Genomic DNA, 15,242 nt, shown 5'->3' on the forward strand with positions numbered 1-15,242 from the left:
TTTTTATTATTTTGTTGTCCATAAAAAGGTCAAGATTCAGTCCCATGAATTAATTTCATTACATCATATTCTTAGTTCAAAAAAGCAACATAAAATTACAAATCATAATACAAAGAATAGAATAGGTAAGTACAGTAACCATATAAACAGCCCACTATTATGGTCTACCCCCCCTATCACCCACCCGCCCCGCTCAAACTCTAGCACAAAACTCATAACAATACATCAGTTAGTATCAGCAATTTAAAAAAATTCAAATAAACGTCCCGTGTTTTTGTTTTTTAAAGCGCTTCAATGTTCATATGCTATGAGTTCAGCTTTACCCTCACACAGAATACACAACAGAGATAACGTCCCACCCTTTCATTTGCTCGGCAAAACACAATAAACATGCATACAGTTTTTCACTGCTTCACACCCCAACCCCCCATCAATTAACATTCAGGGCCAGAGGATACAATGTACGTCAACCATAGTGGTGCATCAGTAACATGGTCGGTTTTTCCACCCCGTTTCTTTGAACCAAGCCCCATGAATGAAAAGTGGATCCAGTGGTTTCCCTGATAATACGACCTGTCCAGAATCAAAACTAAAAACAACTGAGACCTACTTCTATTTTTTCAGAGAAAAGCGATAAGTCTCTCTAATTCTTCTGACAGCTCAGATCCCTGGTTCAAGATGGTAACAGATTTCCATTATTTACATTTCAGAGACACAAAGCACAGGATGAGAATGGTGAGGTTCCCTGTTCGAAATGATGACAGCAGGCGAGTGGCGTTTTGGTAACCTTACCCACCACTCACTAAGACCCACTTGTACTCCCAAAATGGAGTTATCAGATTAGTGCGAGTTCAGTACATGTTCCCTTTGACAAGACACAGCTACTGTCACTGAAAATGATGGGTCTCCTGTACAGCTACCTCGTGTAGATCTAGAACGCGGTGCTGCCCTGCGACTATAAAACCAATTCTTGTTCTTTTTCAGGCCAACACACGAGGCCTGTTTGGACTTAATCAAACGGGATGCTAGTATCCTTAACGCCGGCCTGTAGAAGACAGTCAATAATAATGAAGACACACAAACTTACATTTTATACCCTTATTACACTTTAGATGCTTTTTACAATAGTGCTGAACTTAAGACCTGCTTTTGCCATGCTTGATCTGATATATATAAATGTGTAAATATACTGTATATTACAGTACGTGTGTTTATGCGTGTAGTGTTTGAATGTGTCTGTAGATGTGTGTGTGTATTTGTGTGTCAATGTGCAAAGGTGTGTGTGTGTGTGGTGGAACCTGCACCACACCAACAGTGAGAGGCTCAAATATGGCTTGTGTCAGACTTGAAGCCTGCTGCCATCCATAAGAGAGCTCCTACATTTAGGGCCACAGAGGTTAAAACAGAGCTGTAGTAGGCATGATGTCCCATCCTGGCACCCGATCTGAATCACATTGTTAGTCATAACATCAACAAGCATGGTTCTGAGACATGACAGTCCATGGCCCTACACTACGACAAACACGTTGGGATTAATTACATCAAGACAAACACGTTAGAAGAAAATGTGCTCAGGGGGCGAATGTGAACAGGAGGCTGTTGAACTCTGGTGATGAATGCTACTGGAACGAGACTCGGGAAAACAAAGTCTGCTGTAAGACTACGAGTTAATCAGTATGATATGGATGAAGTATTATTATTCTGAAGTGAGCAGCGACCTTGTCTCGTTATACCTTAAAAGCCTCCAAATCCAGCCGGAACATCAAGCGCCAAACAAGTCTGTTCTCACAGACGTCCCTGACAACCACACTTCAAACAAAAAGGAATAGTTCAACATTTAGGAAATATGCTCATGTACTGTAGAGGGTTAGATGAGAAGATAGATAAAACTTAGTAAAGTAAAAAGAGATGTTCCGGTACCAGAATCGGAAATGCCTCCCATACTGCCGGGTCAGGTATCTGCGAGTACACAAATCTATGTATTCGATCAATGATTCCTGGAAATCACTTCTTCTTTACCGCTCCAAAACAGCAGCTGCTCTGTGCGGTCACTGACAAGTGCAGTTTTTAGAGCGGCGAAGAAGTTATTTCCCACCAAAAGCAAGTAAAATGGCGGTATGTACCGTATGCAAAGGGTGGCCCCAATGTTGCCAACGACAACTGCAGCTATAGGCATTTCAGCAATGACAGCAATCATCCCCTCTATACAAAGTTATGAATACAGCTGTTAAAATATGATATACGAGTCATTTCTTTTAAAATGAGATTGTATCTGATCTGCACTTAGTATCGGCCGATATGCAAAGTCCAGGTATCAGAATCGATATCAGGGAGGAAAAACTGGTATCAGAACATCTCTAACAGTAAATCTGAAATTACAGCTTGCCAATAGTTAGGTTAGCTTAGCATTAAGACGACCAACAAGGGGAAACCAAAGCCTGGTAGTGTCCACAGGTAACAAACACCAGCACCTCTGTGGTTTTATGGCAGGTTATGTGCACGGTCGTAGAAATCTTCTCATCTAACTCTTAACAAAACAGCCCATAAGTGAACTTCCCTAAATGTCAACATTCACCTTTAAATCTGACTTACGCCTGCTGTTAGTAAGTCAGCAGAGTCTGCCCAGACTTCAAACATCACACATCAGTAAACACTGAAAGACTTCTGCTTTCTGTTTAGAGCAAACTGATTAAATGTGACATGAAAATTACTGAGTTAGCCTTCACTTCTATAAATGTTTCACTAACGGCTGAGAAACATCCACATAGCCGTAGATATCCTCACCGATCAGTTTCCATTTCAACCACACCATCATTTCTTATTCACAATAAGGTGGAAATGGGGAAAAAAGCAACACAGGGAAATCAAAAATATTTCACTTTAAGTTGCCGCTGCAGTTCTGTGGACAGTGACTATAGCTACAGAACAGCCAGGAAATGAAATGGAGGCTGGCCGTTCTGCAATCTTCTCAAAGAGTCAGAAACGAGGGAGAGAAAAGTATGAGACACCCAACAGCCGAACGAGCTACGACAGTATTCCAGACTAATCCCTGTGTATCTGCCACAACCGACACCAAAGGGAAGGAAGATGGACCCTCAAACCACACAAAAAGACGAGGTTAGTGTTAGCTGGATAGCAACTTGGGAAATGCCCTGGCAGTCACATGAATGTCCATCAACAGAGGAGGAAGGGGCGGGGGCACCTGCTCGACCCGTGTGTGTCCACTGGAGCGAGAACTGGTCGAGCTGTGGAGGTATTCTTCATTCTTACATTTGCAAAAAAAAAAAAGAAATAGAACACTTAATATTGATAAGTCTCCTCCACCTGGAGCTGTCCAAGTTTTCAGGATGTCCACTTCTTTCAGCACGGCCCCGCGCTAACGCCGTCACACTCGCATTTTTCAGGTGTCACAGGTCCATGGAGATATGAATAAACACTCAACACACGCGTCCCATGATTCATACATTCACTAACATGTCACACTTAAACATGACATCTGTGAGCCTTTTTGGACAAAGCACATTGTTCTTCCTTCTGAATTCACGGGTAAACACATTTTAAAGCTGCAATCCATTGTCCCCCCCCCCCCCATGTTAAAAAGCTGTTTAATCTCAGTTCTTGTTTTTAGCATGTTCTCGACACTCCACTGTTCAGATAGATACAGCTAATGATAGATTAAAAAAATTAAATTAAATAAAAACGCCCTCACCTTTAAAACAGGAAACAGAAGATAGGTTTTGTTGAAATATAACCTTAAGGTGTGCTGCTTCAAAGACACACAGATGTGGCAAAAAATCACACATCCTTTTTAGATCTACACGATGACGTCCTCTTTCTGACACTCTCTCACACACACACACACACGAAGTCTCATTCACACAGAGAGGCTGATGTTCATTTCTCAGGCATGCTGTGCAGCGAGGTCCTGGTTGATGAAGCGCCGTAGCCTCTCCAGGTACTGACTGTAAAGCTCAATGTCGTTGTGACCGGCTCCCTCCACCCAGAGGGGCTCCACCGCCTTGGGACAGCGCTCGAACAGGGCGAGGCCATGAGAGAAGTCGATGACCTCGTCCTCTGTACCGTGGATGATGAGCACTGGAGACGGGATCTTTGACACTTTCTCAATGCTGGTGGAAAAATTCAAACGATGGAGGTCATAATGCAGAATTTTATAGAACTCAGGCATGAGATTAAATTTTCCTACAACAATAACACATGATGACAGTGTGGAGTTCAGGGAGATACATTAAAGTGACATTAGCCCTAACATCTGTCTATTTAGAATCACTGAGTTATCCAATCACAAGCGCTAAGCACAGATCTGAACGCTCCCTAATACGTCCTCAATGCATCTTGAGATACGATCACTCAAACCACATTCGGAGGTGGTCGCTGTCTGAATGTAAATGCGTCCTGGGCCACGTATGAAGGACCGCCTACTCAGCTGATGTCTCTGACAAAATGAATTCTACCTATTTTTTTTACTCTTCTCAGTGACCATACAATGATTTTTTTTGTGGCCACCCCCACAATATCATCACTGATCAACACAATCATTGTTACGAATCTTAAATTTGTAAAATCTTTCTTCACAGCTCAGCAGCACAAAACTCCTTCAGCACCTCCTGACTCCTCTCTCTCAACTGCTCTCTCCCTTGCACCGACACACACACAAACACCGCGACATCAGATATATGTGTAAAAACAACATAATTTGGTTTTTGCTAAAGAGTCATTTGCATACAACAACTCAAAACAGTAAAAAAAAAACTGTAAACTAACTTGTCGGTCAGTTTTGTGTGTAACACATCAGAATTGGCATATTTCAATATATGTGGCCTTATGATTATGTTAAAATGGTTTAACTTGCTGCCAATTTAACTTGTCATTTACAAGTTATTTTGATTAATAAGGAGATCTTAATGAGTAGAGTACCCCCACCCCCCCAAGTCTAATTAAAGGTTTCTGATATTTCACAGAGAATCTGTTTACACTAAGATGGGAAGTTATGTTTTGATTTAATCCAGTGAATGGAACACCTGACAAATCAAGGCATTTCATCACATTTGCAGCAAAACCCAGGGAAGGGTAGCTGTTGCCATGGTAACAACTAACAGGGATCCAAAATAATTCTTGTAAACAAAGAGAGAAAGTGGAAAGAGAGCCGGATGCGTTGCACTGAAACACTTCAACACTATTTAGAATTCTAGCAGCTGCTCTGCATTTATGAATATAATATTGTGACATTGGATCAAATTGGGCACCCGCAGAGAAGCTGATTATACCACAGTGAATTGTCACCATTTGAGTTTCCTGTAAATAGCTTGTGAGTATTATACACATAAACTAATCCAATGTTACTTTTTTTTTTTCTTAATAACATTGACAGCACAAAGGAACTTACTTGGGGAAAGCATCAAAGCAGTAGGTTTTCTTAGTGTCGGGGAAAGCCACCCTCATACCAGACGTGAGAGGAGAGTGGAGGACCACGGCAGCACACTCGAAGCGTGATGCCAAGTCCACCGTGGGCACTGTACCGATGCTCTGTCCGTACAGGATTATATTCTCAGGGCTGATGCCATACCTGAGGCACACACAAACAGACACACAAACATTTACACACACAGATTCATATTTATCAGTAGTAAGCCTGTCAGTCCAACAACTGGGAACAAAAACCTGAGTTTCATAATAATAATTAAATACAAAGATTAAAAAGAGAACATCATAAGCTAATTCAGTCAGTGCACACACAAGGTTATAAATTACGTTTTAATAGACTTTATAGAGAGATTATCTTTAACAGTCAACACATTCTTTTGGTGGTAAGATTAGAAAAGGTGGACTAAATCTTTTGCAGTCTGATTAAGTAAAAGCAGATTTTAAAGCAAAGCTGACGTGGCTTACATTTAATTTTTAAACAATTTTCATCTTAATCTCAAATATATAACGCAACACTATCAGCTCTTTGTCCATGATACAATACAGGCAGACAAGACGGAAAAATTAATTATTCAACTGTGATTTTATTACTAATTTTGCATTTTTTACAAATCAGCACAATCCTTAAAACAAACTGGGCACTTAAAGATTCTCCTTTACCATAAAATATACATTCTAGCGTTCTTGTTGGATGGAAAGTGAAAACAGAGTTTCTGCCAGCTTACCGGGAGCGGAGGGCATGCCAGGCGGCATCAATGTCAGCATAGAGGTTCTTCTCAGACGGCTTGCCAGTGCTAACACCGTAGCCTGAGTAATCATAGGAGAAGATGTTGCAGTTGATGCGCGTGCCTAAGCCAATATAGAAGCTGCTCATCTGGCCCAGGTCTACTGCGTTGCCATGGGAAAACAGCACTGTAAACCTGAGAGACAAAGAAGGAAGGGGAAAGACAGAGGAGGGAAGCAGGCGGAGGTTAAGCAACAACACTGGTGAACTGGAAAATCCTCAGCTGATGGGCATCATGGGATTTAACAGTATAATTGATAATAACATGTCTGTAGGCCTGTTTAAGACACAAGCAAATCACAGTCACTGTGATTTGTGTGGAAGCACATTTAGTCTCAGTGTGTTCAGGGGAGCGTCTCTCACCTGGCGTTGGGGGCACAGCGAATGTACATGCATCCAACCCTGTTCCCTCGACTGGACCTGGTCAGGAATACATCTGTCACATCCAGCTCTCTTTGCGTATACTGGAACTCTGCTCTCTCAGTGAGATGCAACTTCCACTTGCCTTCGACCCCACTACCTCCACCTCCACTGCCGCCGACGGCGCTACCACCTCCTGCTGCTGCTGCTGCTGCTGCTGCTGCTCCTCCTGCTGCTGCTGGTGCTGCTGCTGGTGCTGCTGCTGGTGCTGCTCCTCCTCCTCCACCACCACCACCTCTGTCACCTCCACTACCAGTGCCCAGCCGTGAACGTAGTCCTGGGGCTCCAAGAGATGACGGAGCAGCCCCTGAGCTGGACCCAGACCCAGTTCCAGTCCCAGAAACTGGATCTGGGTCAGGGAGAAGGGCATAGGTGGGCTCTGGAGGGAGGAAAGCCAGTTTGGCTGCAATGCGACTGGGGCAAGGGGGGCAGCAGAACAGGCAGCATAGCTCTCGTATGGACAAACCGTTCATCTTCTGGTAAAAAAATGAGAGACGCAGTAATTAGGCGGCAGAATAACTGAGTAAGAACAGGAATCAACATTATTTAACAGCAGGTTTCCCACTGTGTTTTCCAACTCCAGTCCAAGGAATTACTACATTATAAGTAAATATAAAATTAGGCTTTTAATCCAAAATGTGCAGTGGCACATATCACACAAAAAATGCCACATATTTACAGAATGAGGCAAATCTTTAAACATCCATCTATAATTACATTTAACAAAACTAGGGTTACATCTACGCTAATGTTTTTGTCTCTGTCCAGACAAGCCTTTTATCTAAATATCAGTAATCTTCATGCATACAAACACATCTGAAAAACCATATCACATGACCATCTGCATAAACTGACCATGCTCGTATCTGGGTTAACAGGAAGCAGCTTGTGTATTTGCAGTTGGTTGTATAGTTTTCAAACTAAAAACTGAGCCAGCAGCGTTTCCTTAGTTCAGAGTAGTGTTGATGCCCGGTGTGATTATATAGCAAAAGTGATGCACTTAAAAACTAGAACATAACTGTGGATATAGCCAAGATTAAAACCAAGTGTTTGCTGGACTGTGTTTGGTCAATAAGGACATAGATGAGAATTGTTGTGGAATCGAATCTTGACAGTCATTATATTGTATATTAAATGACATAATTTTGCAGAAGACCTTCAAACGTACAAGGGCCATTCACCATCTTGTCCTATATTCTAAAAAGAGATACATTTTGCATAGTGTTGGCAATTTTTCGCCCTTTATAGGTTTGCACCTTGTTTACACATCAGCTCAGTCGTATATATTACACAGACTTTGTAGTTGGGAACTGGCAGTGTGCAGTCTGTTAAATGTCTGGTTCATCTAGTTCGGACATTTGCTTTCACACATACAATACTTCAGGGTAAGTAATATATAAGTTCAGGGTTGCAGTTGAATGTCTGAAAGCATCTTTTTTTTGTCTGTAGTACAGTGCACAACCCACGTCTGAGTAAGTATGCAGAGAAATCGGTGCCTCTCGCTGCGGGGCATTATTGTCTTCTATGCTAAGTGGCTAAGCTTTTTCCAGAAAGTCACGAGAGGGGTCAGATAATAGAAACTGTTCGGGCCAAATTATTTAGAAAGATCAACAACCTATGGGGACATATTCAGGCAGTCATGCAGCATTCAGCCAACCAATCATCTACTATATAATATAATGGATCTATTTCACTCACTTACAGATATTCTGGATGTAGCACTAGACTATGGCCAAACCAGCCAAAAGAGATGAAATGCATGAGGATCTGCGGGTATAACTCATCAGTTGACTAACAGATCAATCAAATCTGAAGTACATTTTTGCAGTAATTTATCAGAGGAGAATGTCAGACAAAAACAGTTTTACTTAGCACGCCCTAACCCCTTAAACCAGTTTCCTCGTGGAAAACGAACGTACCTGGATTCAGAAATCCCCGGCTCTTGAAATGAGCTGGCACACAATGGTGCCAAGGTCTTCAGGTGGAGTCACTGAGCCAGCTGGATCTGGATAAGAGAGAAAAGATTGTGAATCAAAATGACAACAACACGACAATGTAACAATCAAGTAGGTATGACCACTTGGCTGGTCTGGTCTTTTAATGTTGTTCTTCTAAGAGCTTTTGAGTGTTGATATGAAGTGGCAGATGATAAATATTAAGAAGAACATGCTATGGTTCTTGATGTTTAACATACAGCATCTGGGACAAAGCAAAACTACATTCCAGGCTATGCAGATTGTTTCAAAGATTATACACAACACGGACACCGTCAAAGGGTTGTTATTGTCATCCATGTACATCCTATAGGCAAATAGCGTTTGTCTTGGTAGTAGTTATACACAGTATCCGTGTACTGAACCTAATACAATGTCACGGCGGATTTAAAGTGATTCAGATGGCCTGATGTGATCATGGGCACTGGTGACTAATTACAACACCCCCTCAACACAGAAAGCGACTGATGGGCTAATGTGGCTACATGGTTAACATCGATATTAACCTCGACTGTTAGCCAGAGATGTTGGACATGTAATGGGGATATCAGCCCGGTCACACACACACACGGACAACTGGCGATGTGACTAATCGACATGTCGGTGCGGTTGAAATGCTTTAGCCATCGTGCAGGTGAATGACAGCGAAGAGTCAAGATATCATCTTCTTAATGGTTAGCGAGGCGACCAGCTAGCGGCGGCGGCTAGCTCGCTAGCACGTTAGCCTCAAAGCTAGCTACTTACCGATTCACGGTAGGTGGGCCGGCGGGCTGGTGTTGCTCTGTATGTCAACAGAAGCAGCGCAACACTCGGAAGATCCTTCTTGTGCCTTGACATGGATGTTTTTACACGTGTGAGCTGACAGCTGTCGGTGGCTAGCTAACCCGAATTCATGGCAACCAGATTTTTTTTTTTTCTACTACAGTCAGACCCCAGCCGGAAGTGACGTAAGCACGTCTTCTTTTTCAAAAATGTGCCAGAGAAGATTTTATTTTCCTCACATTTGAATATATCTGTTGATATTTGACAAAGAAAAACACGAGGTAAATCTATAAAGTGTTCTGTTTTAAATTTTAAAACAAAACAATTTTAAGTCTGCACAACATTTCAGGTTACGTCATTTATTGCTCTGATAGTGGTGAAAATGGTGACAATTCACCACCGTTAAACGTACACAAAATTACACTGATATTTATACACATTTAAAGCATTTGTCATGGTAGAAGTTCAAATTTATATATACACATATGTATACATATATGTGTATGTGTGTGTGAAGAAGGAATGTAAACAACAACATGCGAATATTCAATCCAACATGTTGAAATAAAAGTCAAATAAACTATACATAATATAAACAAGGTGTTTGTGGTTAATGTTCACCCCAGTGTAAATGTTTAAAAGACAGAATCAGTAGTTGAACAAAATCCTTTAGATTAAAACTATAAAACAATGTTAATACCGCAGTGTTTAAAATCTCAAGTAAATGTTAAGGTCCTGTATTGGAAATAGTAATGTGCAGAGGTACTACCAGTGAAAATGTACTTTTATCAAGAGTGAATGTACTCAACAGAATTGACCTTTGATGGTGTATTATTAAACATTATAAACTATATTGATAATGTAATAGCATTAACAAAAAAACTACTATTCTTAGAATTTGGTATCAAGATCTGATCGTTTTTTTTTTATCTTAAAATGTATTTTGTTAGAAATTTAAATGTTTTGCCAACTCAACTGTAGACAACTGTAATGTAAGAAGTGAATATCTCCAATGATGCTTTAAGTTTGACTCTCCATTACTTTCCTGAACATCATTAAACACGTATTTCAGTAATGTTTTATGGTTTAAATGTGTGTATGTGGGTGGGTGTGTGTGTGTGAGAGAGAGAGAGAGAGAGAGAGAGAGAGAGAGAGAGAGAGAGAGAGAGAGAGAGAGAGAGAGAGGGGGGGAGGTGGGGAGCTCCATTCATCACTGATCCACTGCAGGACTGTGTTTCAGGGGCTGCCTGTGAGTTATGGGCCCCTGCTGTCACTATGCCTGCTCTGCCTTGGACATTTCACCTCGCCACTGTAAATTCAAAAAAGGGGGATTACATTTTGCTGACTCCTGATTTCACAGCCGTAGCCTGACCAAGTGCAGACAGATGAGCGGCTCCTCTGGCAGAAGACTTCATTCAGTCCGCAACTGAGCTGCAGGATCTGGGGATTTTTTTTGTGTGTGTGCAGGCTCCTATAAACAAGGCTGCCGGGGAGGAGAAAACGCAATCTGGATCACAGCATCACCCGATAGCTTCCTCTCTATACATCTTACCCACGGACTTTTCCCTCTCAGCCCACGCACACACACTAAATAAATAAAAAAAAACGTTTGGTAGTTGACAGGGCGTTTTTGGACGCGCACGGTAAACCAGTGATGCTCCGGCGACGCGCAGCAGGGACCGGGAGGAGACAGGTGAGGTGCGGCTGAGGAGCTGCTGCTTCAGAGAGGCTCCGGATACGGACACCCGAGGTATCCATCGCCCCGCTTTTCTCCACAGAGACGAAGACAGGCGACCGGAGAGGGCGAGTTGGCGACTGGCACCTGCCCCAGCCTCCCCATACCTGGCCATCTGGTGCGGTGAGTGTGCCAAACGGTGAGATTGAGAGACGGATCTATGTGTAGCAGGGTGGGTGGTGGAGGGGATGAACAGGTATACAGCATGTGCGCAATTTTTTTTATTTTTATTACTCCCACCACCAGCAAACGCGATGCTGCATTCCTCCTCCGGGTCAGCCAGCAGTGTAGCTCTGTTCTGGGCATCGTCTGGACCTTTTGCGCACACGAACTGCTCTTTGTGTCTGCTGCAAGTTTCATGTTTTATTCCCGCATCACGTGCACATCTTTGTTGCACATCACTGCATATTGTGGTTCTGCTTTTCACGTGTTGCGTGGGGTCTCACTGTGTTTGTTCTGAGGCAGCTTTGGAGGGATGCCTCAGCATAAAAAGAGGAAAAATTACTTGCACATTATCACACTGCATTGCAAGGAGGAGCACAAAGCCTGAGAGTGAATCCGGATTTAGATCACGACCTGGATCATAAGTGTGGTGTAAATGAGTCTGATCGCTCTCAAATCCTGTATTTTATTGTTCCCGTGTGAATTGATAGCATGTCATGAAATGTTTGCTCAACATGTCCTGTTAACGAGAGTAAAGGTCAGATGTGAGGATGTGGAAGTCATAAATACAATTGATTATGTCATCACTCACTCACATAGTGACAGGGATGGCATGATATATGCACAGAGGTAAACAAAGGTCCAAAAGAACAAGAAATGCGTATTGACTGAATTTAGAAAACTACAGATTACTCAAATGAATGTTCTAAAATATATGGGCCTACCTTTTGTCCAAATCTTTACAGAAACTTGCCTCCTAAATTGGCCGACACCATAGAGCACCATGGTTCAAGTGAAATGTTCACTTACTGCCATCCCAGCTCTTACTCAGGTGATTTAGTAGTTATGGGTAATTTATTGTTTACAACTTCATCCTTCACACTAAAAGCTATCGAGTTCCAAACAAGGACTATAACAGCTCCCAGCTGCTGCTGTTTATGTTTGGGTTTCTGTGTGAGTCGAGAGGCGAGAAGAAATGGTTGATGGGGACACATCCAAACAAATAAGAAAAATAAAAAATAAAGGGAAGCGAGGGAGAGTCAGAAACACAGACAAACACAAAGGCATGTGAAGGATAAAAGGATGGCAGAGGGTAATGTGATATATGCTAAAGGAGGATAAGCAGAGGATGTAAACGACAGAAAAAGAAATGATGGAGCAGAAAGCGCAGAGTGAGTGAGTGTGGAGGGAGAGGGGCTGCAGACAGCAGTCTGAGCGGGTGTGAATGGTCTCCCTGTTATCCCTGCTGCCCACACAGACAGCCACACAGCAGCCGTGCGAGCAGGTGCTAACCCCGCCATGCAGCAACCGCAGGGAACAACAGGTGCAGCCACTGTTTCCCTCAGCCTCCCTCTTGGAAGGCAGTCTAACGCCCGCCCACCCCAAACATACAGCTACACCAAAAACCCTTTCAACACCAAAACACCCACAGCTCATTCTGAAGGGAACCAAATGGGTACTTCAATCTACATTCAGAGGGAAAAAAACAGCATGCAAAGCCCAGGCTTGAGTAATTCAATTATAAAATGAATTATGCTGCTAACAAAGTTGGAAGCAGTTGAAGCAATAAGGCAGAGCAGGCTGCAGGTAAAAGCAATCTGAGAGAGGGCCTCAGGGTGAGACAACTGCCCACAGGGACACTTAATGAGCTCTATTGATCTTATAGGACTGTATTCAATCACACATGCTAAGCCACAAGCAGAGCATCTCAAGCACGAAAAGAAAAAAAATTGGACCAGATTGCAGCATAATACAGCCGACCCACAAAGAGAGTAAATCAACAGCAGATCAGTGTGTTGGGGTTGCTAAGGAGCACGTTTCTAGCAATGTGTAAGAACGACAGTTATAGATGTTGCGTGCGTGTCTTTGTGTGTGTTTACCAGAGTGGGATGAAACAGACAGAAGATGTTGGAAGGAGAGAGATGTTACCCAACAGCTAACTCGTTCCTTTCGCCAAGAGAATAGTCGAGCAATCGGTGACAAATTGCCTCACTTTACCTCTGTTACACAGTGACCGGCATTATGACTCAAGCGGTTCCGGTTCCGAGCTGACACTAAACCTGACGTTTTCTATTTTCTAATTTGCATCAGATAATGGGGATGACTTGTTTCTCTTCAATCAATCTGATCTGATTTCAAAACCCAGGATATTGTTTTACAGATTTTAGAGGCTAGTAATTTAGAACCGTTGCTCCTTTACGTCAAAAGGGGACAGTTGAGGTGGTTCGGGCATCTAGTCCGGATGCCTCCTGGGCGCCTCCCATTGGAGACTTACCGGATACGCCCAATGAGGAGGAGACCCTAGGGTAGACCCAGAACTTGATGGGCTGGGAATGCCTCAGGATCCACTAGGAAGCACTGGAAAGTATAGCCAGGGAGAGGGATGTCTGGGATAACCCACTTGGCCAACTATACCTCTGCGATTCGAGCCCAGATAAGCAGAAGACAATGGAAGATATTTTTTTAGCCTATACTCACTGTAGATGTCCATGATTTTGCTGAGTCTAAGAAACTTAACCGCTCTGCTTATACAGTAGGCTACACCCCATACACTCTTATAGTGTTTAGATTAACTTTAATTAACTTCCAAAGACCACCCCTGTATGCCCAGGAAGTTGAGGAACTAGACAGGATTCTTTCGTAATCTCATCATAAAATAAACCTAAAGTTATGACTATAGAGTCAAAAGATTCAAAGGAATGCTACTTTTCCACAAAAGAAGCCATTTACAGCATCTTCAAGGTTCCAGTTTCACACAGAGTGCAGCGTTTATCTGTAGGTGAAGTCTGAGTCTTTAAATCAAAATCAACACCTAAAAGGGGGTGTGAGAGTCCAGAGACCCGAGGGCAAAAAGATCAGAAGAACCTAGCAGGGCAGGCATCTGCTGGATGACCTACTCTAGTGGGGTCCTCACGAGCGTGGACCTTGGGGAGTCATTCTGCAGGATTAAAGGGGGCCAGAGGGTCAGGAGTCACGCAGCCATACTTTCTTTACTCGTCAGAAAGAAGCTCTTATCCCAAGACAGGTATTTAAAATAAACGCCCTCATGCAAGCCATTCCTTGGGTTGATGTGAGAAGCTTTCGGGAGCTTGACTGGGCCTTTTCGGACAAACCCTTCCAGATGTTTGACAAAGAAAGAACCAGCGTGATCAGTACCACACAAACTGAGGAGCCTCACCTATTGCAGACCCTGCTGTAAATTGTCCATGGGGCCATAAACTATATAATAGATGTCTAGAAGGCATAGGTGGTTGCACCATGTTGATTTGGTTGCTGTCTCAGCCACAAATAGCATGTATTAATGCCATGTAGTTTGTTTTAACGTGAAAATATCCCCGTTATTCTTCACAGTAGCCATAGATCTTTGGTTTTATGACTCTCTGGCTTCACTGATTTCTCCCCTGAGGTGCAGGCTCTTTTTTTTCTTTCATCCCTGTGAAAATTGTGTGGTCTCTGCACATGCTGAAACATGCTGACACGTGTGTTCACTTTGCAGCGTATCGTTCTGTCAACTGTAACACCTCCAATAATTCTGCATCCAGAGATCAAGTAGATAAGTGAACACAGGACATATGTGAAGTGTGTGAATGTTTATGATGCACGTATGCACTGTTTTTTGTATGTGTGTGTCGTAGTGTGTGAGGTTCTTGGGCTACATCCTCAGTACTACGTATTAGTGTGGAAAATGGCGTTTTCAAACTTGATTGATCTCAGTCTTAATCCCCATCCACACTAACACTCTTGAAAGGGTATATAACATACGTTGTGTCACTGTGCAATGGAAACATTTGGTTGCTGGTGGCAGATTGCTCGATAATGTGCAGAATTTAAATGCACAGCAACTGTTGGCAAAGACAACAGGGTCAGCAACGCTTGTATGTATTGACTATCCCTCCTGGGTTCTACACAGGAATTCTGGTTGTTTTCTTCCGAAATGACGAAT

At 42.8% G+C, this 15,242-nt stretch overlaps 2 protein-coding genes across 4 annotated transcripts in view; one reads left to right on the forward strand and one right to left on the reverse strand.

The window, feature by feature from the left end:
- Window positions 1-49: 49 nt before the first annotated feature.
- LOC118117804 (alpha/beta hydrolase domain-containing protein 17A) lies at window positions 50-9,567 on the reverse strand. 3 transcript variants are annotated; one of them, XM_035170367.2, is made up of 6 exons: window positions 9,385-9,567; window positions 8,566-8,645; window positions 6,590-7,122; window positions 6,168-6,362; window positions 5,405-5,584; window positions 50-4,127 (listed from the first exon to the last, which is right to left on the reverse strand). In XM_035170367.2, the coding sequence occupies exons 3-6, from the start codon at window positions 7,117-7,119 to the stop codon at window positions 3,902-3,904; spliced, it is 1,131 nt and encodes a 376-aa protein (XP_035026258.2). In that variant the 5' UTR covers window positions 7,120-7,122; window positions 8,566-8,645; window positions 9,385-9,567; the 3' UTR covers window positions 50-3,901. The 3 variants fall into 3 exon arrangements, with proteins under 3 accessions (XP_035026258.2, XP_035026257.2, XP_035026256.2); XM_035170366.2 differs by having other exon boundaries at window positions 6,590-7,119; window positions 8,566-8,651; XM_035170365.2 differs by having other exon boundaries at window positions 8,566-8,651.
- Window positions 9,568-10,619: 1,052 nt separating this feature from the next.
- The window catches only part of LOC118118342 (semaphorin-6B), a 30,367-nt gene continuing 25,744 nt past the window's right edge, over window positions 10,620-15,242 (forward strand). The window contains exon 1 of the mRNA XM_035171490.2: window positions 10,620-11,260. The gene's annotated coding sequence lies outside the window, so the exon portion shown is untranslated. The remainder of the gene's footprint in view (window positions 11,261-15,242) is intronic.

The sequence above is a fragment of the Hippoglossus stenolepis genome, chromosome 11 (genome assembly GCF_022539355.2).
Source record: "Hippoglossus stenolepis isolate QCI-W04-F060 chromosome 11, HSTE1.2, whole genome shotgun sequence".
NCBI classification, from domain to species: domain Eukaryota; kingdom Metazoa; phylum Chordata; class Actinopteri; order Pleuronectiformes; family Pleuronectidae; genus Hippoglossus; species Hippoglossus stenolepis.

Excerpts from the sequence above, each read along its gene's own strand:
- LOC118117804 (XM_035170367.2), bottom strand. The coding sequence starts at position 7,119 with ATGAACGGTTTGTCCATACGAGAGCTATGCTGCCTGTTCTGCTGCCCC. Across the intron at positions 6,363-6,589 it reads CGCTGTGCCCCCAACGCCAG|GTTTACAGTGCTGTTTTCCC; the intron begins GTGAGAGACGCT and ends TTTGTCTCTCAG. Across the intron at positions 4,128-5,404 it reads TGCTTTGATGCTTTCCCCAA|CATTGAGAAAGTGTCAAAGA; the intron begins GTAAGTTCCTTT and ends TTTTTCCACCAG.